The sequence below is a fragment of the Papilio xuthus genome, unplaced genomic scaffold (genome assembly GCF_000836235.2).
Source record: "Papilio xuthus unplaced genomic scaffold, Pxut_1.1 DF826115.1, whole genome shotgun sequence".
NCBI lineage: Eukaryota > Metazoa > Arthropoda > Insecta > Lepidoptera > Papilionidae > Papilio > Papilio xuthus.
This window is the reverse complement of record NW_013532534.1, coordinates 4,109,744-4,132,335: the sequence shown is the minus strand read 5'-3', so window position 1 is coordinate 4,132,335 and position 22,592 is coordinate 4,109,744. Positions and strand designations below refer to the sequence as shown.

The following is a 22,592-nucleotide window of genomic DNA, read 5'->3' as shown; positions in this document are numbered from 1 at the left end:
GGCTAAGTGTTCGCTTTCATCTTTATTATCATAAACTACATTATTATATTCCAGATGATGGGACATGGCCAGATGTGGAGTACATCTGGACACACCACTCCGGCGACGCCTCCTGTATACTGGGACCGAATGATGTTTGCGCCAAATACACCTACTACTTTGATGGACACGGTATGGCATAAAGTAATAAAATAACAGCGTCGACAAAACTGGGACGGGTGCAATAAAACACGATTTTTCAATTTTCAGTTGAGAACTCTACTTACTTGTGCACTCGGGCGGTGGACTCTTTCGGTGCGGCGGTCACCAGTGGATGCTATCAGCAGAGGAATGGCAGCTTCGCCACTAGAGTGTGCTTTTGTCGATCTGTGCCGGGCGGTGTACCTTGTAACAAAGCACCACTTACATCGCTTTTGTCATTGCAGGTCTTCATTTTAGCTATAGTTTTAATTATAAGTCAAAATGTAGCTTAAACTTTAAATAAAATGTTATACAATTACGTACTTTTATTCTTTATTATACCTTCAAATGTTAATTTAAACTTATAGTTTTGTAATTTAAATATGTCTCTATTATTCGACCTGGTTGCTAATTGCCGATAATACCCAATAATATATATAATCTCCGAATTACAAAAAAATAAATTAGTGAACGTGTAATGATCTGAAAATATGTACCTGATACAAGTCGATAATCTGCTACTTCGTCACAATTATAAATCTCACATTGGAATAATTTCCCGCATTTCGAATTTAATTAAAGCTTTTGTTATTCTGCATCACGCATTGTAAGAATTGAAAACTATTCCCTCTAGCGGAAACTGTGTAAACTTCTTCAAAAAGGTGACTTTAATTTTTTTTTTTTTTAATTTATTACTTTACTGTTAATCACCTATTTATTTTACAATGAGAATACATAATTAAATCCAGTCATTCTATATCAATATTCCACGAACTTTGTGGTACGATTAAGAACACAAAATACAAAAGAACACATTGACATCTAAAACACTAAGCGTAGAACGAAACGGATTGACACGAAACGTGTTTCGTTTTCGATCTTTTACAATTTTACTTTGTAAAACCAACTTTGTCTACAAGCAATACGGTATAAATTTATAGAAAATACGTAGCAGACTCTGGCATAGCAAGGGTGAAGTTGAATGTGACGTGTCTTTAATGTCATCAAATCGCCAACAGAAAGTAATCAAAATTTAACATAAAACAATTTATTTGTGTTAAAGATTTATAGCAAACCTTTGCTATAAACACAATTCAACATGTATTCGGTTTTAACGAGAGGAAATGCGATATTAACCTATACTTTAAGTGTGTTAGCATGTTTAACATTTTTGTGTTTTCTATCCACTTTAACCGTGGATTATAGAACTGCCGCTCAAATGAACACTGTTAAAGTAGTCGTGTAAGTATACTAAATCATAAGATCTCTGAAATTCATATTTACGAAGATTTCCATGTCGCTGTCATGGAAGTGAATTACCTATCGGTTAACTTTCGATCGTAATGTTTTAGATATTTACAATCACACTTATACTTTCCACAGATTGTTATAAGCATATTTTAAAACTGGTGTTATTATGCTCTAAAACTCAAAAAAACTACCTACAGTATTACAACAATTGTTTAATTGCAACACCCTCTGAAACTTCCTTGAGTTCTTCCCTTTTTAAATAATTACTACCAATCAATAGACTTTATACATATCATTAAATGCACATTAAATAGTATTGTATCTGTTAAATTTATGTATGTATTTTTTTATGTCCAATTTTTTCTTGCAGTAAGAATGTTCCCGATTATGGTGCTTCCAGAGAAAGAAATGATCTTGGTTTCCTTACATTTGATCTCAAAACAGACCTGTCTCATCTTTTCAACTGGAATGTGAAGCAACTGTTCTTATACCTCACAGCAGAATATATTACACCCAACAACGAACTCAATCAAGTTGTACTTTGGGATAAAATTATTTTAAGAGGAGAAAATGCACTATTAGATTTTAAGAATATGAACACAAAATACTACTTCTGGGATGATGGTAATGGTTTGAAGTAAGTACACTAACCAAATGTAGTAAAAACCTAGAACAATTTTAATAGGGCATGCTTTTCTCTTACATACATAAATCTCTAAATAAGTACATTTTACATAGATTTTTAATCTGTGACAACTTATAAGTAGCTTCATCAGGCTAATAGTTCAATCTTTTAATTTTGTATGTTAAATTTAAATTGTATATTTCAGGGGTCATCAGAATGTTACTCTTACCCTCTCATGGAACATCATTCCAAATGCTGGTCTTCTACCAAACATTGAAGCAATCGGACAACATTCATTCAAGTTCCCCACAGAGTATACACAAACTAGAGTATGATTCATGTATGTACATGAATGAACTTCCCCTTTCTTACTACAAGGTTAGGAGGGAACTATTGTTGTGTAGTTGGGGACTTTTGAGATATTTAATAAGATCTTCTAATATATTACTTTGTGTAAAATGGAATTTGATTTTTATATCTTACCCTTGCTATCTCTGGCTGAATCTTTTAAGATGGGAAGATTCTAATTGTATAAATGTGAATGTTCAGATGGATGGATGTTTGTTTGAAGATATCTCCAGAACAATTAAACGGATCTTGATGGAATTCGCTATAAATAGGTTTTGGTTTTTTTAATTCCGTGCATTTGAAGTTGCGGATGACAGCTTGTAGTAACCTAAAAGGTCATCTTACATTACACCCACTCTAAGTAACGACTTTGTAAACATGGCATTAGGACAAGGAAATGCTTTTACTGGTATTCTAATCTATATTAGAATACAATACTCTTCCAATTCTTGTTGAACATGTTTCATTGTCGAGTGTTTTAATTCTTCCTAACTTATTTTTTGCACAATCCAGTTCACTAAAATAAGATAAGGTTTAAGAAAACCATACTATATAGTATTTTAGAGTTGTTTATTTGTCAAATACATTTTAAGGATACATTATTATATTTTAGCTCTACATGTCACTACGGCAGAAAAACGTACTATATAATCACTTTAAATGTATCTACTAAGATACAATGTTACTAAACTTTGTAGATTTCAAGGAACATCTACATGTAAAACAGTATCTTATTAAAAACATCTATTTATTGTTGGTTTCCGAGACCAAAATCCTTATGTAAAACATTAAGATCTCTGTCTGATGGATGACAAGGATTTTAATCTCAGAAACCAAAGATTAATGTTACCATTTCGACTGATAAACATATTTGATTTAGGTAAGGTAATAAATCCTAGATTCACAGACTTTCGTACGAAAGTAGAAATATAATTTTTTCGGAAATTCCTTACCATAAATGCATACAAGCCGAAACAGCGTTTTCAAATACTACAATTTAAAATATAGAACACCTCACATGTAAGCATATTCTTATGAGGTAAATAATTTTTACATTAACATGTGTTTCACATGTTATTATTAGAGACATAACTATTATTAACTAAAATACAGATTTAACAATATCTAAATTGTAGATCGCTAAACATCCAACAACTTCATTCCCAATGCTCTTAGTTATAGCAGAGAGATCCTACCTGCCATATAAATTGATTCAAATGATTCTGTAAACAGTTATTGAATCCTAAAATATAGTAAAATATTAACTACAGAACAATTTACAACGTAAAATACTTATAAGAGTATATAGTTCAAAACAGTAATGTCCTATTTCATATTTTTCAATAATTTTTGTGCTTTAGTAAGGTATAAAATCTCGTTTAAAAATAATTTTAACTTCGATTACTCCCTAAATTGTTCTAGAATTACCTTTAAAATTGTATGTTGATCCTTTGCGCTTATTTTCCTTTAATACATATTTTTATAAACAAGTCCACATACTTCTTGAATCCGATATAAGAATGAGCAAAAATTACTCACAATTTAATTCTAGGATATTGTAAAATTATTTGGTTACACTCTATTGAGGTAAGGAAATTTGTAATAACTACATACACGCGCCGCAAATAGCCTCAGAATAATGCGCATTTTATACTAAAAGAAAAAAAATCGCCGATACATTCGGGCTCATATTGGAGAGGTATTTAAACTATGAAATTTAAAACTAAGCTACCCGCGCACAGTGACACAAGAGCATGATGACGTCACAGTACCGTGCATCTTGATTAGTTGCGTCACTCATTGAAACCATGGCGCCCGTGGAGGTGTCATGTTATTGTGCCCGCGTAGTAATACCGAAGCTTGTAAGAGGACGGTCATCATTACTCACTAGAGTTGTTATCTCCTTAAAACATTAATTTTTTTTAATACGAATTATGTTTTATCAGAACCAGTCCTTTATTTATTGCTTGTTGCCCGTACAACGGGATGACAATACGATATATTCTAACCAGAAACGCTACAATATATTCTACTTAGAACTTCTAACATCCAAAGCAGATACGAACGCGTGAAAAAATATTGCATATTAATTATTTACTTACTAAGACATTAGAGATGTTTCTCGAATATTTATCGCATCAAAACTCTTACAATCAATTCAATGCAAAAGCATTTATAAGATGTTGAGTAGTATATCAATAATTTCTAGATGGAAAGTATGAAGACCAAGGTTAAGTTGAATAAAGAGTAAACACAGTACTAAATATGACCAGTGCATGTTGACTAGTACCCAGTATCTTGATGTTGAAACATGAAAAAAAACTTACATTAAGTATCTTAATGAAAATAAAGATTAATATTGCTGCGGGTTACCACCTTTCAAAAACTTGTATAAAATAATGATAGTACTTGTTTTTTTTTCTTCTTCATTTTAATATAATTAATTTTGTCAATCTAAATAAAGTTCCTTATCAATTGGATTGTAAAAATTCATTCGTTTTAAAGATTTAATTTTTTTTAAACTCGTAGTATATTACTACGTAAATAATTCCTTAGTTCAAAATGATCAAACTAATGTTCCACATCAATAATCACTCTGTAATATAACTTGTTAACAGATAATGGGTCCCACAAAGTACTGCGCTTACAAACACAAAGTAATCTAATTTAAGTCTAGACGAAATTCGAGCAATCTAAGATCCTGAGTCAACAAAAACAACATTAATACAGTGCCATTCAAACTTTATACTGGCTCGGAATTTGGTGGGAAATACAGTGAATAGAATTCCTCCTACACGACGAATAAAGTATCCGTAATGAGATGTAACTATCCTTTGTTTCTGTAAAAAGCCTAAATTAAAGAGGTATTCCAAATTCCATAAACGGCAGCCATATTGATGTTCGACTTTTAGTTAATTTGTAAATAAGGGCATGTATTGTAAAATAAGGGTAGCTAATGTTATTTTATAGCTATTTTTATTTTAATTAGAGTTTAGATTGGAATCTGGCATATTTGACATAAAATGAGCTTGACTCATCCATACCAAACATGCGCTCGCAACTGCGAGCCGCTATAAAGTTTGAATATTATAATAGCATTCAACAGGCAGTGGCCACCGAGTGCATTTTCATTTTACTTTTAATTATAAGTTTCATCAAACATTCATTGTTACATTAAATCAAATATGTTGAGGAACATAAGCGCTTTATTGTAAAAAATATCATATAGCTTCAAATTAAAAGACCATATTTTTTTCTAATACTAATATCTAAAAAAAATCATATGCACCTGTTAATGGCAGTTTTGTTTCTAATTTTAACCACCGTCATTGTTTCAAAAGTTTCTTATTGACTCATTTAAAAATAAAATTACAATAACCAAATATATAACAAAAAAAAGGTTTAAGGAACCCTTTTTTTGGTGTAAATCAATGCAAGTCATACCAAACAATATAATTAAAATATTCTTTCTTAACACAACCTTTTCAGAGTATTTTAGAAATTCATTTATTTAAAGGTAAAAAACACATTGGAAATGTATAAGTAACAGTAAAATGAAAATTGCACCCTGAATTGGTGGCTTATAAAAGAATATCCTTCCTGCCTGCACATTCAATAAACAAATATGAACAGTATTGTATAAAATTTCTTAAGTATTGAATATGAAAAAACAATTATCAATAAATTTAATAAAACAAGTAAGTCATGGTTCAGTGTTCAGATATACTTTGCACACAGATCGCGATATATTACAGTAGCTAATAATACTAGAAACTTAGGTTTCAGATTAAGTTCTATGAAAGTAAAAGTACAGCACAAACACCTAGATGTTTTCAAACTGTTTCTATGTATTCCAGTCTTTATGTAAAAGAGAACCTCAAAGTTTTGAAAAACTTTCTAGTTGAATCTTTGAAACAGATATTCTATAGCGATTCTCAAACTTTTTTGACTACGGAACCCTATTGGAAAAGGGGTATTTGTCAACTATTCTAGATTTGATTTCTGCCTACCGTAGAATGAAACACCAATTTATTTCAGCTCTGGAACTTTATGGTATTGCTTTAGTACTTTATTACTTGCGATCAGTACCTACTTTCATTGATCCCCAGATGCCCTAAGGGCTTCACATATCTATATTGCAGTAAAGAGGTTATTAAAGACAAAAACTTCCTTGAATTATTAGAAACGATATATCACATTCTGTGTGCAAAGATTAGTGTAAAAAAGGCAAATGTGCCGACAGGAGGCTTAGTGTAATCTACCTATTTAAGAGGCGCCCTTAAGCGCAATAAAGAGGCGCGTTGGGCGCTAGAAGAGGCGCAATGAGCGCATTAGAGGCGGCATGTGTCCGCCGCGGGGCGTCACGCGCTTGTAACAGGCGGTCCATCAGTTTGTACATGCTTATCTTCTGTGGGAGGAGCTAATGATCGCTCAGATCCATACCGCCTTGAGAGATTCAACATCTCTCTAAGACCCTGGAAGTTTTATGTTTTTATATTAAAGTATGGTATTAGATTTCTTCATATATCAAATATGCCTTGTAATTGGAAAATAAATTAATCTTAATTTTAACAGTTTTGGAATCTCTGATGTATTTTTGTATATAAATGAAAATGATTAAACCTCGATATATATCTTTTAAATTGTGAAATTGAAATTTATAAAAAACATAAATTCATTCAATACCTTGTTCTCAGTAATAAGCCTTTGGTACAATTCTTCTTCTTTCCTTGTGTCAGAATTTTCATCCAAGGTTACAGCTTTGTACATTACACTGGTCATCTCATTAATTCTTTCTGCTTGTTGACGAATCAACTGTTAAATACGTAAATATTGACAATATTAAATAAGCTAAGTACAAAATATTAATATCAACAAAGTATTAGTAGTACCTCTTGCTGTTTATCATTAATTGCAGATGTAAAATCTATCCGTGATTCCCATATTCTCTTTTCAGTGTGCTGGCGATATTTGGACATAATAAGTTCCAAAGCCCTCCTGTGATCTTCCAGTGCGGCGCGGAGCTCTCCATTCTCTTTTTGTACATCACGCATAAGTCGAGATTCTCTTTCAATACTGGCAATCAGTTCTCCCCGGGGTCTTTCTCTTGAAGCTTCATTGAGAGTGTCCACTTCTTCTTTGTACTATAGATAACAATTGTTGTAACTGTATATGCTTATAAATTAAGTAAATAATTGTTGTATAATTTATGTTAATAATTGAGCACTTAAACATATGATACAATATTTAATGATTAGAAAGAATATTTTTTGAAAGATATTTTTAATATTGCTTTTTCTCAAATCCATATTGAAAGCTATTGTTTCCTGTTTAAATTAGAGTGTTGTCTTCTAAAATCTAATACGGTATACTAGACCAACAAAGGATCAACAGAATCGTACCTGTTTCATGGTATGAATTTGTCTATACGCCGATTGTGTCTCAGTTAATAAAGCATCCGCTTCGGTTTCCCGTTCTTTGAGACGGCCAGCTAGTCTTTTAGCATCCAAAATAATTTGTTGAATGGTCAGTGACATCTGAAAAAACCAACAGTGTATAAAACGCTCACTTCACTTAAAAAAAGTGTTATTAACACTATAAATACTAACCCTGAATTCCACAAAGAACTGTTTTGCCAATAAAGTATCATTTAAACAATGTAGAAACAGTAGGGCAAACAGGAATGTTAATTGATTAATCAAACGACGCACATCAGCTGTTTCGTGATTAGTGTTCGGCGGCCATTAGCTCTCATTTGAGAATTTGAGGTGTACCCAAAGTGATTCTAAAACGAAAAGTTCGATATCTCTAAAATGAAACCACTTTGTATGCATAAACTATGCCTAAAGAAAAAGAGAAAGTCAAGTTTTTCCAAAATTGCTGTAACTATTCGACTTGTCACGATTAATATTTGTGACATGACCTTGATTGTCTATGCTATAGTTGAAAGGCATTCATAGATTCATAGACTTCATAGAGTTCTGCTCATTCTCAAAAGTTTATGAAAATGGAAAAATGATAATTATTTATAGACGATTGCACATCATAATAATTTTGACTTCTTAAGTGAGTTATTGTGAATTCGTAAAATTCCACTCACACACAAAAAAACTCCAGTGCTGTGATAATTGTATTGACACATAGTGATGTCTTTGTTCTTTCAAAGAGAACGAGAGTGATGACAATATGTATTAAAAGACGTGTCGCGGCAGTCGAAACTTGGCCTAAACCCACCGAAGAAGCTGTGTGGCAAAGGAATCTTGGTTTGACTATTTGACTACGTATATGTACATAATCAAAATATGTAAATTGATGTAAGTAAACATAAACGAAAAATTTTGAAACTCATTTATTTAGAAAAATCCCTATATCGACAACACTAAACAATACAAAATGAGCTTCGCAAAAAAATATTGACCGTTAGACACATTACATGTTTTTTTAACAAACATTGAAGTAAATCTTTCCGATCTATAAATTATTCTTAGCAAGGAAATCTCTTATAATCTTGTTGGCTTTCGCTGGTTCTTCTTCTTGATAGAAATGATGGCTGTTTTTCACTAACATTGTTTCAATGTATTTGTATTCTTCCTTCATACGGTCCAATAATGTTGGAGCTAAAGCTACATCCAATTCTGCGTTGGCCACAAGCATCGGAACATTGTTATCTACATACTTATTCGGGAATGTCAATTTGAAATTAGCTCGGTAGTAACTTATCGGTGGTGTCAAAGAAGCTGAAAGAAGATTTTCAAGTTACGTAAAAATTATTTAATGGATGATAAAAGGCTCAAAGGATGATATCAAACGAATAATTAAAATTAAAAAAAAAACGATTTTATAACGCTCACCTGGTGTCGGAAATACGTATCTGTAGCATTTCATAGTATCCTCGTCAAGTTTTTTATCACCATGATTGAAAACGATGTCGAAAATTCTCATGTTTGTCAATGATTCAGTCAGTTCTGCTAACATTGGCATGCGGTAGAAGAAAATATACCTGCAAATATATTTAATAATTAAACATGCTTAAATCTTCTTCCTTTTTGTAATTCTATTCTTTTTCTAAATAGAAATGTGGACTCTATCTCTAAAATGACAAAGGACAAAATAACGTTAATGACTCGCCATACATTAGGCCATCTTCGCTTCTATTTTAATTCAATTGTAATGCATTAGGGTACGGCAAATGTATTGAAAAAGTAATTTAATATGTAATTTTAGTGTAAAAAAGTTCGTACCATGATTTCTTGTTCTGTTTTAGATTACCCCAAATCTCTCGACTCCATGCTTCTGTGGATATGCTGGCGAGCAGTATCAATGCGTCTAACGCTTCTGGGTGTGTGTCACGGAACTTGGTTGCTACTATGCCACCCCAATCGTGGCCCACCAATATACACTTATTGCGACCTAAAAACATAACATACTCTTATAGAAATTTCTTAACTAGATATTGCTATGCTTTCTGCACTATCGCAGATTGCAATCTATCACTCTTCCCAATTTTATAGAGATGCGTTCAGCCATTATAAAGTTACGTAACACACGCCTTGCACGCAAACTTTGTCATAAGGAATATTAAGCCAATTATATATATTAAGTAATATTACGCCAAAAAGTTAAAAACTAGAAAGTATAGTAAAGGTACACAGAATAATCGCAAAATAAGCGCATTAAATTTATTGCTTTACCCAATTTGCGCATAAAATCACGCACGTCTTCCACTAATATGTCTAATTTGTATGCATCTAGTCCCTCTGGCTTCTCAGAATCTCCGTAACCCCGCATATCAACCGCTACACACCTGTAACATACTTATAATTATTTCTTTCTGTATATCTCATTATTAAAGTAAATAACCACGTGCAACTGTTGTAAACAGCGTAGGAAACTATCCGAAAAATTATTGTAGTAGTACTTTTCGGTTAAAGCCAGAAAGAGACTGTTATATTTCTTTGCGTTGTCATCAAAATGCGAAAAGATGATATTTCGAATATATACTTTATTACAAATGTGATACTTACCAATATTTTTTATTAAATTCAACAATTTGATTTCGCCAGCTATACCAAAACTCCGGGAATCCGTGCAGGAATAACATGAGCGGTTTAGATTGATCACCGCTTTCCACATAATGTAATTTTACATTCTAAAATAAAAAAATAAAAAAAAAGTTTGGTAAATTCGAAAGTAAGACGTAGACGTAACCTATGTGTTCTTCCAGAAAAACATCTAAATCTATGCAAAATTTCAGCGATATTCATGCAGCCATTCATTCATCATTCACATTCATGCAAACATCCATCCATCCCAACATTCGCATTTATAATATGAGTAAGAAGTAAGATTTAATTAATTAATTAAATAATAATTGAAATATAATTAAAGATAATATATAATCTTAATTATTTATCTGATATAGACAGACATAACTTGCATGACTAAGTATAATCATTTGTGGGCCTACGTATGATGACAATTAATTTTACAATTATGACAGTCATTATAACATTCAAGGTCTTTTCCAAAGAATTTTTTTTTATGTAATGGAATTAAAAATTTACGGTTTCCGCAATTTTTCCTTTTTTTGTGCTATACAACGTTATTTCGTATCAAATTTTAAGATTCTAAGTTCATGGGAAACAGCCTGTAGGTTTTGATTCCCTTGCGAGTGTCGAAAATTTGCTACATAAACGCCTGTATTTTTTAATTACGTTGGCTTATAAATTAATTTTTTTCACAGCACCAAGGGACAGCAGATCTTGGTGTTTAATAGAAATTTCTGCTTGATACCGCGCTCCTGAGAAAAAGGGTCTTGACAGACAGGTGGACAACAAAGTGATCCTAATACGGTTCCGTTTTTTTCCTTTCGAGGTACGGAACCCAAAAAAAACTCATGCGAATAGTCTGAGACAAGCAAATAGCTCGGTCGAGCTCTCGCAATCTCTGATGGTGGAATGGAATGGTCATACAGAAAACAGTTATCCCCCTGTTCTGTGGCTTAACGAAGAAATAAAGTCTTCCCACCCCTTCCTTATGTACCTACCTAACAAAATATTTGAAATGAAATAATGAAACATATTTTAAAATTTTAAACGTGATAAAAAACATCCCTTCATAACATTTTATACATCATTTACTCAATCTTTCTATTAACCTATTAACTGCTATTAAATTTTGAAATAATTTAAATAATATTTATCAAATTTACAAAAATTAATACTAATATAATAAATACTCACATTTGCCTTTACATATTTGTGCACACCGTATTTTGGATCGGAAAGACTTGCTGGTGGAGATAATACTGATTGCTTACCAGAATTAAAAATTAGATTCTTTAAGTAAATCAATAAAGAAACAATTGTAACTGTAATACTATAAAATACAGTTAAAATGTTAGCGACGAAAAAACGCTTAATAACGGTGAAATCCATTTTTAAAAATGATACGTTGAGTACATCAGTGAATGACTACAGACGTCCGCGTTTTTCGATATTTCTGGCTGAATAGATAATAGATTGTGTAATACCTATATTTATAGCAATTATAACAATTACACAGAGTATTAAAAATAAAGATTAGTAGTGTTTTGGACTGACAACGATTTACGTAATAGGTTTAAGATAAGTACGATGAGTCTTTAATGTAAAACTTTGTTTAATATCAAAAGCGCAACATGTTATAACAAACGTTTATTATAATAGCACGGCAACCGACTATAAATGTGTATGATCAAAGTCCATTTGTCATATAATTTCGAGTATAAAGCTCAAGGTTAAAATATAAATACAGCTGAGTCATTCTGATCGTCAAATCACCTTAGTACAAAGTACAATTCCAAAGAACTCTGCAAAATGTAGATAAAACTTACGTAATATTTGTAAAATCTATTAAATAATTTAGCTACTGTTTATTATTTACCCATAAAGCTAGATAAATAAATATTTTCGTAAACCCTCGATCGCGTGACAGGATCAATTCTGAATAACCTTTGTTCCCTAGCTCGTAAAATATCATTTGTGATGTTCAGAAACGTATATTTTTAAATACAAATAAACTGAATTAATAAGAAATCCTTTATTTGGTCCATAGCTAAATCAACATTTAAAACAATTGACTGCTGCGTAGAAGAAAGAAAAAAAGTTGTGCAATGTAATTTTTTAATTATGATCTAAATCTATAATTTATGCTTAGCGAGGAATTTTCTCATAATCTTGTTGACTTTTTCTGGTTTCTGTTCTTGTAAGAAATGAAGTGTGTCCTCTACTAGCATTGTTTCAATATACTTGTATTCCTCCTTCATACGATTTAATAAGTTTGGACTTAGTGCTATATCTTTCTCTGCGTTAGCGACAAGCATTGGTACATTATTATCTATGTATTTCTCTGGGCATGACAAAGAGAATATCGCTCGGTAGTAGTTTACCGGTGGAGTGAAGGAACCTGAAATAATTATTCAAATTAAAGAAAACCATAATACTGATGCACGCCAGCAATTACAGGTATATTATCAGCAGGTTTGGACGAAGTGGGTTTTAACTGTAAGAAAGACCAGAAAAAAAACAGCAGGTAGAAATAAAGTTGATTATCATTTAAAGATTGACGCTGATATTAGAAGTTGAGAACATTATTGTGATAGAGATGTAATATTGCAAATGAAATCTAACTTTTAAAGTCTGCCTTCTTTTCTTCATATAGTGCACACAAAACTTTCTATAGAACTGTAAATTGTCACATACGAAGTTCTTGAAAATAGTCTTGCAGTCTAACTTTTAGTTAAACGAGAAATAAGTACTAACATACGTACGTACGAGCAAATAAAATGGCATAAAACGGTGAGTGTATAATCCTAATAATTTACTCACCCGGTTTACTAAAAGTGTATTTGTAGCAATCAATAGTATCCTTATCGGCGTTTTTGTCACCATGTTTTAACATAACATCAAAAATTCCTAAATCTCGCATCTGTAGTCCCCACTCAGGTAACTTTGGCACGCGGAAAAATAAAGTATACCTAAAAATATAACGTATCGAAATTTTTATTATTCAGTAAAAAATAAACGGTAGTGTTATGTTTTATTAATACACGTAGTATTTAGTTTTATGTTTTATTCTGTTGATATGAGAAAAGAGGAAAAAATTAAATCTTACATACAGACGTGTACACAAATTTAAATTAAATTTAAATTTCTGTGCTTTTGTACATATTGTTGCATCTATATTTTAAGAGAAAGTAAGGAGTGTCAATATATAAGTTTAGTGCAATGCCATTCTAAGGTTAAGTATTAGTACAAACTAACGATACAAATATCAAGTTACATGCTAGTACTGTTTTTACTGCTATAAATAGTTGGAATAAAAAGTAATCATAAATTCATACCATGAAAGGAAATGCTGCTTAAGGTTACCCCAAATCTCTCCATGCCAAGATTCTCTGGTTATACTTGCTAACATTATTAAACCATCTACATACTCAGGATGTGTGTCACGAAACTTACTGGCAACTATGCCACCCCTATCGTGGCTTACAAGTATGCACTTGTTCCGACCTTAAAATAAATTTGAATATTTAAAAAATAAAAATTAAAGTAAAACTAGAGCCGGCCACAGACCGAAACGCAGACTCAAAAAAAAAACTTTGTCAAAAAAAAATAAAGATGACCAATAACGATCACACTCACCCAATTTTTGTACAAAATCCCGGAGGTCTTCGACAAGTATGTCTAGTTTATAGGAAGATACTCCTTCTGGTTTTTCTGAATCTCCATAACCACGCATATCTAGTGCCACACAACTGCAACAGACACGACAGTCAACATTAAATAAAAAAATAGATTATTAGAAAACTGTTTTTAGTATAAATTTACGGTAAGGACTATTTCATAAATTCGACTTTTTGCTTACCAGTAATCTTTATTAAATTCAAGAATTTGATGCCGCCATGTATACCAAAATTCTGGGAATCCATGCACAAACAGCATAAGTGGTTTAGATGGATTACCACTCTCAACGTAATGTAATTTCACATTCTGAAAATAATACACTAGAGTTTATTAACAAAATACCACTAAAAAGGTTGGTTGTTACTTTTAGATTCGATCCAAAACAAAAATAAAATAATTAGACTGATATTAGAATATCGGATAAAATATTTTGAAAATTATACTCACATTAGCTTTGATATATTTATGCACACCATACTTTGGATCAGTAAGACTTGCGGGTGGATCAAATTTCGGCTTTTGTTTACCAATATTCTTAAGTTGATGTATCAATGACCCCAGGAAAATAACGATTGCAACTAAGCCACTATAAACAGCAGTTAAAATATTCGCCACAAAAAAACGTTGAATAACCGTAACATTCATTTTAAAATAAAATTGTGGACTATATTCGTGTGACAAGAGACGTCCGAGTCCGTCCTTATCGGTGCCGAACGTACATGTGATAAATGAGTATACCTCATAACATTATATCAAGGTGTAGAGTATGACAAAGTTCAAGGACAAATAAAGGCGTATGCCTGCAGCGTTAATAAGACAATAACGTATACCAAAAAGTTTTGGTTTTTATTTATTTTATGTAAGTATTTTTTTCTTAAAAGTACTTACTTTTGAGAAATAAATAGCCGTGATAAACCTTTGTCCTAGTTTTATTATAGTTATCATCTGGTATATAAGTTTAAAGTTAAAAAAATATTCAAAATAACTAAAAATAGTTTCGCTAAATTGTAAATTGAATGAGATACTCGTGACGTGAGTGGCGTCGCCACTGTCGATAACGTAGTGATCTGATTGGTGGATTCCATAGCAATTCCTTGATATTTTAAGACGATGTAGTTTCAATTATCCCTACATAACAGTTAATTATAATAGTCAAGCTAAAATAAACTTAGATCACTATCTAAGTTTATTTTAGCTTGACTATTACCACTGTAAACGTGCAGTCACGACAATACATATATTGAACAAAGATCTTGTACAACTTTTATCTTATAATTTGTGGGGTAACCACACAACTGTAACAGCCTAGAAATCCATTTTTCTGCTTCCTTCCTACCAGCCTGTATTCAATTGCCAAAATTAGTTAACTGGCTCTATATCTACTAATAATTAACAGCAATTACTATCTAACTTACCTGCTTAAACACTTAACCACCCAAATTTTGCTTTGTTCGAAAAAAAAAGAATGCCATGAAAGATAATTTGAAATTTAAATCCTCATTGCATATGTACACAGCTTAGTTTTTGTTATTTTATTTTACACTACATTCAAACCGGATGTAAATACATGAATCTTGTGTTCAAAAAATAAATTACCGTCTGATAGGCAGATAAAAGCTGACCAATAATTCATGACATTTCACATTTATAATGGTGCAATAATTATACAGTTACAGAACCTATGATAGGACTTCCTATCAGAATCGCAATGATTCAACAGTCTGATTACATAAAAACAAAATATATAAGTTCAATGTACAAAAATCGATTTCACAGAACATATAAAGGATTACACTGCATTAGCTATCGGCCGCGACTTCCTCTGCGCTCAATTTAGTCGGCTGAAAGGCTTTTCAATTTTTTGAATACTCGGGTCAAATAAATAAAAAAGGCAACTAATAAATCAAATAGTATTTATTTTCGTTAATTACCTATAAAACATTTTTATCTATGCATTTTATGCAAAACTAACTTTGGTAAAAATTATTACAAACTTTCCTTGATGATTTTACAATTTATTTTTTAGAAGAAAATCTCGTATAATCTTGTTGACTTTCCCCGGTGATTCTTGTTGTAAGAAATGGTATGCGTCTTCCACAAGCACTGTTTCAATGTATTTATATTCTGTTTTTATACGTTCCAAGATACTGGGAACTATGTAGGGGTCTTTTTCGCCGTTGGCTACAATCATTGGAACATTTTCATCCTTATATTTATCAGGAAAAGTCAATTGGAAATTTGCTCTATAGTAGTTAATAGGCGGCGTAAGTGCAACTGAAAAAAAGTATATGCTTTAAAAAGAAAACTAAATTTAAATTTTATAAAATATTTTGTTTTAAGGTTATACCCAGAATCTTCAAACATTCCTATTAACCGGTACATCACGAACCGAATATTAGTTTGATATACATTTGTAGATTATTATTAAAGTGTTTGTATGTAAATATTCATAACACAAACACGTATGTTTTTGTAATACGTATAATGTAGACATGGAATCATTTGATTCAATTTTATTATAAAATAATACAAAGTTACTAAAGATGTATAAACCTTTAAATCTCTCACCTTGTTTTCTAAACCAATATTTATAACATTCGATGTCACTATCATCAACGTAATTTTCTTGTCGTCTCAACACTTTATCGAAAATCTGAAGATCGTTCATTTGCAACATCAGCTCAGGCAATTTCGGCATGCGGTAGAAAAATGTATACCTGAAAAATATTTTGCGAGTTTCTTTTTTTTTCTTTCTTTTTAATATAAATATTAGCAGATTTTTTTTGTAAATTTACTAATATTTCTTTTACCATTCCAACTAAGCTGTACGCTTGTGCTAGGATATGGTTTACGACAATAGTCGAATGGCGGGATTCGAACCCCCGACCTCGTGATCGGAAATCCGTACCCTTAACCATTAGGCTATTGAGTCTTACTAACGTTATAAATCTATAATAATTAAAAAAAATGATTATTTATATTACTATCTACATAGCATAATATATCATGAATGTATTCAACACGAGTACACGTTGTAAATGGAAAGTTTTATTGTAGCAGTTAATTTACATTTATCCGACGTTCTTACGTTGAAGGAAAACATCGCGATGAAACCTGTAGATGTCTGCGAATAATTACAAAGATATGCGTGATTGACTATAACATAGTCAGGGACTTAGAGTAGGCTCCGGGCCCATCGGAGGAGACGTCTAGATAATGATGATAATACACATGCCTACGAAATTACAAGTTCTTAGATATAAAATTCATACCAGGACTTCTTTTTCTGATCAGGATTATTCCATATTTCGTGGCTCCATGCTTCCCTGGTCGTACTTCCCAATAGTATGACCGCGTCCAATGCGTCAGGATGAGTGTCACGGAATTTGCTAGCTATCAGACCGCCCCAGTCGTGAGACACCAGGATACATTTGTTGCGACCTTGAAACAAACGTTAAAATTGTATATATTTATAAATTTAGAAATAGAACAGTATGCAGTATCACGCCATTCATTTGGTATCTTTTATATTGACTATATCCTTATATTCAGGTATGTTGCTTTGTGTTGCGGCTAATTAATGTGTTGAAGAATTTTAGACCTGAATGATGAGTTGAATTAACTAGTAGCAATTAAATTCGTTCTTATTTTTTATCTACAAAGTTAACGTCTCTCCATGTTGAGCTTTTTGGCGGATTAGGCTTAATGTTCCGAACTCTACCACTCCTCGGTTACATTAAAATATTTACAGTATTAATATACATTTTTATAAAGTATAAAAGTAATACATAGATTTTATTAAGGGTAATTTAACGCTAAACATTTGCATCATCAATATAGGTATGTGGTAAATTAGGAATATATACGGCAATCTTTTACTTATAATAACTGCTTATTATCTTAACAGCTCAAGCGTGACAAATATCTACTGTCTTCCTAGGAAACAAGATTTTTATAAATTGTAACATCATCAATGTAACAATGTCGTAGTATAATGCTTAGCGAATGCATAATTTCATATTTACTGCTTACAAATTATGTAACAATATTATCGATGAGTTTCTATAACAATAAAATATATTCTTTGTTCCATTTGTGATACTTAATGAGTTTTTTTTTAAATTACTTAAATACAGACAAGTCAATAAGTCTGTGTATTTATAAAATTTAACAAATTTTGACGATGGGGATTTAATCAGAAAACAATAAGCTTTCACATTCGTCACAATCTCACATAGAGATCACACCCGTTATGTGACTTTCAAAAACTACATTCCAACCATGACGGGTAAAGTTGTGGTGAGCCTATTAACTATAAGCGATACAATATTTTAGACACGTCACTATATTAATCGAGTACTCGGAAAAAGTGTGAAATATTATAGAACCGGAGATCTCTACTAGGTGGAGTATTCCAATAATTACAATGTCAAAATTGTAGTCTCTAGAAAAATGGCACGTTATTACGTAAAAGTTCACTATTCCTGGCCTTATAGCCTTAATCCGTATGAGAGAAACAAGGGAAGAGTCAACACACTATAAACATCAATTTAGTATCGGATAGGATTGCAGTTAGACCCTATTATACACTTATTTTTAAAAATTCTTTAACTAATCAAGCGTGCAACTTTTTCTTTATCTCTACTTAAACGATGTCGAGGTACGATACAAATTAGTTATAAGAAGATTAATTATCAGAACTAGGAATATTTTAGCACGCTATCGCTTCATGATTGGACTCAAAAAGTTAACATTTTTTTTTTGTTACTACAAGGTTAAACCATTTGTTTAACATCCGTCGAAGTGTAAGCTTGTTGCTAACCAGTAACTTTCTAAAACTGTACAAATAAAACGTTGTATATTTACCGCTTACCCAATTTCCGCATGAGATCTCGCACGTCTTCCACTAGTAGGTCTATTTTGTAGGCGGACACTTCCTCCGGCCTCTCCGAGTCTCCGTACCCCCGCATGTCGACAGCAATACACCTGAACAAGCCACAATATTGAACATTACAATATAAAATAAAGCCACAAGTTCCACTGTCAATATACTTGTATAAAACATAAGGTCCATCTATCTTATTCTGTAAAGTGACCTTTATAAAGTCTAAAACAGATCACGTTGAGAAGCGCCTGTTTGATATGCAATTTTACCAGTAATTCTATATATATATACATATATCCTCCTCCTCTTATACATAATCGATCGCTGACACAGACATTAAAACTTAAAAATGTATTATATTATAACTTTTAATAACTAGAAAGTATGATATGAATAAACTAAGCCCTTTATCTTACCAGTAATCTTTATTAAATTCCACAATCTGATGTCGCCAGGAGTACCAAAACTCTGGAAATCCGTGCAGAAACAGCATAAGTGGCTTATTAGGATCGCCGCTTTCAACATAATGTAGTTTTATATCCTGCATGAAAATAGATACATTTTATTTAGTTATCGTTGTATTTGAATCTTAAGTAATTTACTACGAACAAACATTGAAAAATTACAAAATTTTTTCTTCATAGAAAAAGAATTTTCGATTTTTTACTATTGTTTATTTCAGATGAGTGTGCCTTTAACTTGAGCAAATATATTAGATAAAGTATGACACAAACAAAAGTATTTAGGAATACGTAGCTTCAAGGTGTACTCTAGCTCCAAAGACGTTTCTAGTAATTTTTATTACCGTTTATAGTTGCGCTAATTGTAACTCTATTTTTACATTGGCTAACCATAGATTATCGTAATCTACAGAATGATAAAAAATATCGATTTCGCAGATCAGCAGAGAATCGAAGTGCAAGCAGTGAAGTACTTACTATTGTTAACAAATGGAAACCGAACGTTCAAGGTTATGATAAAAAGAAAGTTAAATAAGGAGAATAACAGGTTACACTCGCTCTGTTGCTATGGAGAGAGTAGCAAAAGTTCTAGTTATCAGTTCTGCAGATTAAAATTTGTAAGCAGCAAAAGTTAAACTATATTCTTCAACTTTCTTTTTACAGTGCATTCCTCAGCAATGTTTTTATAGCATTTCATTACTTTTCAAATTTCATTTTCCTTCGGAAATATAGGAATATTCATCATAGTTAAAATTAATTGGTCGTTCAGACAGTAATCATTCTTTTTATTACAGTACCATCTCCTCGTTTGTCGTTTTTTGAAATGAAAAGAACTAATCGATTTGTACAATCTATACTACTACAAAATTTGCTCAAGATTTCTAGGTTAGTTATATCATCAGCTCACTATAACTCCCCACTGAGGGGCTCGGAGCCTACCCTATGTTACGGGTGACTAGGCCATAGTCAACCACACTGGCCCAGTGCGGGTTGGTTGACTTCACACATATCTTTGAATTCCTTCTCAGATATTTGCTGGTTAGTTACTGGCACTGAAGTAATGTTTTACAGCGCGTTGAATGATCGTTTAAAGAATTAATAATATTTCAATTCAGCTGAAGAAAATATTCAGCAGAAAGCGGAACGGCTTACGTGTCCGATGCATTACATACTCGTGTTGCGTTTACACATTACACAATTAGTAACGCTTTTCATTTACTCGTTACCTGTGTCCGCGCACAGGGAATCATCATTGAACACTGATTCTTGTTTTTAGTAGACTGCGATCCTTAGGACATATTTAGTATTACGGAGAATCCTATAAGGCGACTATAATTCCTTTGCTTATTTTTTAACTTCCATATATGCTTATAAGATTGAATATATATCGGTATAGTTTAAAATAATTTTGAAATGAAATCTCGTTTTAATAATGTAATTAAAACTTCTTATGTCTTTAAACATCTCTATTTGTTTGGAACTTCTAAGTGGGGAATAAGTCTTTGAATTTCTACACAATATACCCGTCTAGTAAATAATATAAATCAACTTCGGTTATTTATTTAAGAACGTAAAGCTAAATAAAATAAAAACCTTTTCCTTTTATGTAATAAGTTGATGTGCGTTCATGCATATGGAAGCGTATAAACAGCCGATGTTATTGTTATTGTATTTAATATGCATAGACATGTCATTGTTAATAAAAGGACAGTATCAAGGTCGATGTTGATCGTTCGTGCGGATAGTCACTTCTAGTAGACGTAGCCTTGTGTTTGCTAATAAGTATTCCTAGGAATCTAAAATTGCATCATACTGAATACTAGATATTCCAATATTCTTGTGATAGATTACTTACTATTTATGAAGTCATTTATAATCCGACAAAATTGATCCATTATATTCAAGTGCTGTTAAAGAATTGATAAATATTTATATTTATTAAAACTATATAAATGTTTATCGATTATTACTTTTACAATATTATTTTTTATAGGTTCCGTATAGACCATTGTTAAAATTAACGAGAGAAAATAGCTATTACATTTTATTGGTTAAAATTCATTTTTGAGCATACGATGTGGCCTTAGCCAATAATACGTGAAAATCAAAGGAATACAGCTGGAAAAAGAAAAACCTACTTGTAGAAATAAACTTTAACTATGACTACGTCTGAAAACTTATTTTGTAAAAAGATTTTTCGAAATACTAATTCATATGACCTTTTTGAAAATAGTTATTCCAATAAATATTTGATTTAATACTATATTTTTCTTCATTATTTAAAAAAGAAGCTGCCAAAAACACAATATTGTTCTCATATCTGTACAATAATAATTAAATTAACAAATATTTATTTCTGATATAAACCCTTACTGTGGCAAGATTTTTTTAAAGCAAAAAATACGCAAAAGCAAAAATAAATTTAATAAAACCAACTTAAAAAATATTTTATAGTGATCGTATATTTTTATAGAGTTGTATATATGGTATACTATACAAAATGAACATAAGGGTTAAATGATATGTACTTACATTTGCCTTCACATATTTATGTACACCGTACTTTGAGTCGCTAAGTCTTGCTGGTGGTACTAATACCAATTTTTGTTCCCAAGGATTTTTTAAGGGATTCCTCAAAAAAGTCAATAAAAAACTAAATAAAATTAAAACGCTATAATACACGGTTAAAAAGTTCGATACGAAAAAACGTTGAATAGCAGTGAAACTCATTTTAAAGAAATATTTAATCACACAACAGTCGTTCGCGCGCGTCCGTATCGCGCGAATACTGAAAAACGCGTTTTGCCCCTCCAAGCTTTTATTTCAAATGGTAAATGTAATGATTATGATCTTTGTGCAAAATGTCTTATTTAAGGTCAAATAAAAAAATACGCGCACACGTTGCTACCAAAATTTTAAAAAGTTAAGGTTTTAGTCTTATCTATATAAATAAAAATGCATTTTTTGTAAGTTTGTCCCCTCCCCTACTCGGCCCTAAACACATTTTATACATATTTCTTAGTTGACAAACTTTTTTACCGTCTAATTAATAGAATACTAACCGTTGTTTGTGTGTTTGTGAGACCAGAATTTCATCATCCCTGTCATTATCTTTG

General features: G+C 31.6%; 5 protein-coding genes across 5 annotated transcripts in view; 1 reads left to right on the top strand and 4 right to left on the bottom strand.

Annotated features, from left to right (window-relative positions):
- Spase22-23 (Signal peptidase complex subunit Spase22-23) overlaps positions 1-2,520 on the top strand; it is an 11,729-nt gene extending 9,209 nt beyond the window's left edge. The window contains 5 exon segments of the mRNA XM_013319937.1: positions 55-171; positions 250-350; positions 1,244-1,422; positions 1,802-2,068; positions 2,262-2,520. Coding sequence (XP_013175391.1) covers positions 55-171; positions 250-350; positions 1,244-1,422; positions 1,802-2,068; positions 2,262-2,391 — 794 coding nt within the window. The 3' untranslated portion in view covers positions 2,392-2,520.
- A 3,092-nt stretch (positions 2,521-5,612) lies between these two features.
- On the bottom strand, positions 5,613-8,341 carry LOC106123471 (FGFR1 oncogene partner 2 homolog). Its single transcript, XM_013319822.1, has 5 exons — positions 8,014-8,341; positions 7,807-7,941; positions 7,297-7,548; positions 7,091-7,219; positions 5,613-6,879 (listed from the first exon to the last, which is right to left on the bottom strand). Exons 2-5 carry the CDS (start codon positions 7,939-7,941, stop codon positions 6,766-6,768), a joined length of 630 nt encoding a protein of 209 aa, XP_013175276.1. The 5' UTR covers positions 8,014-8,341; the 3' UTR covers positions 5,613-6,765.
- A 472-nt stretch (positions 8,342-8,813) lies between these two features.
- LOC106123323 (epoxide hydrolase 3-like) lies at positions 8,814-11,902 on the bottom strand. Its single transcript, XM_013319575.1, has 6 exons — positions 11,647-11,902; positions 10,429-10,553; positions 10,096-10,208; positions 9,646-9,814; positions 9,256-9,404; positions 8,814-9,141 (listed from the first exon to the last, which is right to left on the bottom strand). Exons 1-6 carry the CDS (start codon positions 11,839-11,841, stop codon positions 8,876-8,878), a joined length of 1,017 nt encoding a protein of 338 aa, XP_013175029.1. The 5' UTR covers positions 11,842-11,902; the 3' UTR covers positions 8,814-8,875.
- A 651-nt stretch (positions 11,903-12,553) lies between these two features.
- Positions 12,554-14,893, bottom strand: LOC106123298 (epoxide hydrolase 3-like). The gene is made up of 6 exons (XM_013319544.1): positions 14,578-14,893; positions 14,312-14,436; positions 14,089-14,201; positions 13,788-13,956; positions 13,273-13,421; positions 12,554-12,850 (listed from the first exon to the last, which is right to left on the bottom strand). The coding sequence occupies exons 1-6, from the start codon at positions 14,773-14,775 to the stop codon at positions 12,585-12,587; spliced, it is 1,020 nt and encodes a 339-aa protein (XP_013174998.1). The 5' UTR covers positions 14,776-14,893; the 3' UTR covers positions 12,554-12,584.
- Positions 14,894-16,064: 1,171 nt separating this feature from the next.
- Positions 16,065-22,286, bottom strand: LOC106123598 (epoxide hydrolase 3). The gene is made up of 6 exons (XM_013320008.1): positions 22,009-22,286; positions 19,432-19,556; positions 19,004-19,116; positions 17,403-17,571; positions 16,699-16,847; positions 16,065-16,404 (listed from the first exon to the last, which is right to left on the bottom strand). Exons 1-6 carry the CDS (start codon positions 22,204-22,206, stop codon positions 16,139-16,141), a joined length of 1,020 nt encoding a protein of 339 aa, XP_013175462.1. The 5' UTR covers positions 22,207-22,286; the 3' UTR covers positions 16,065-16,138.
- Positions 22,287-22,592: the final 306 nt, after the last annotated feature.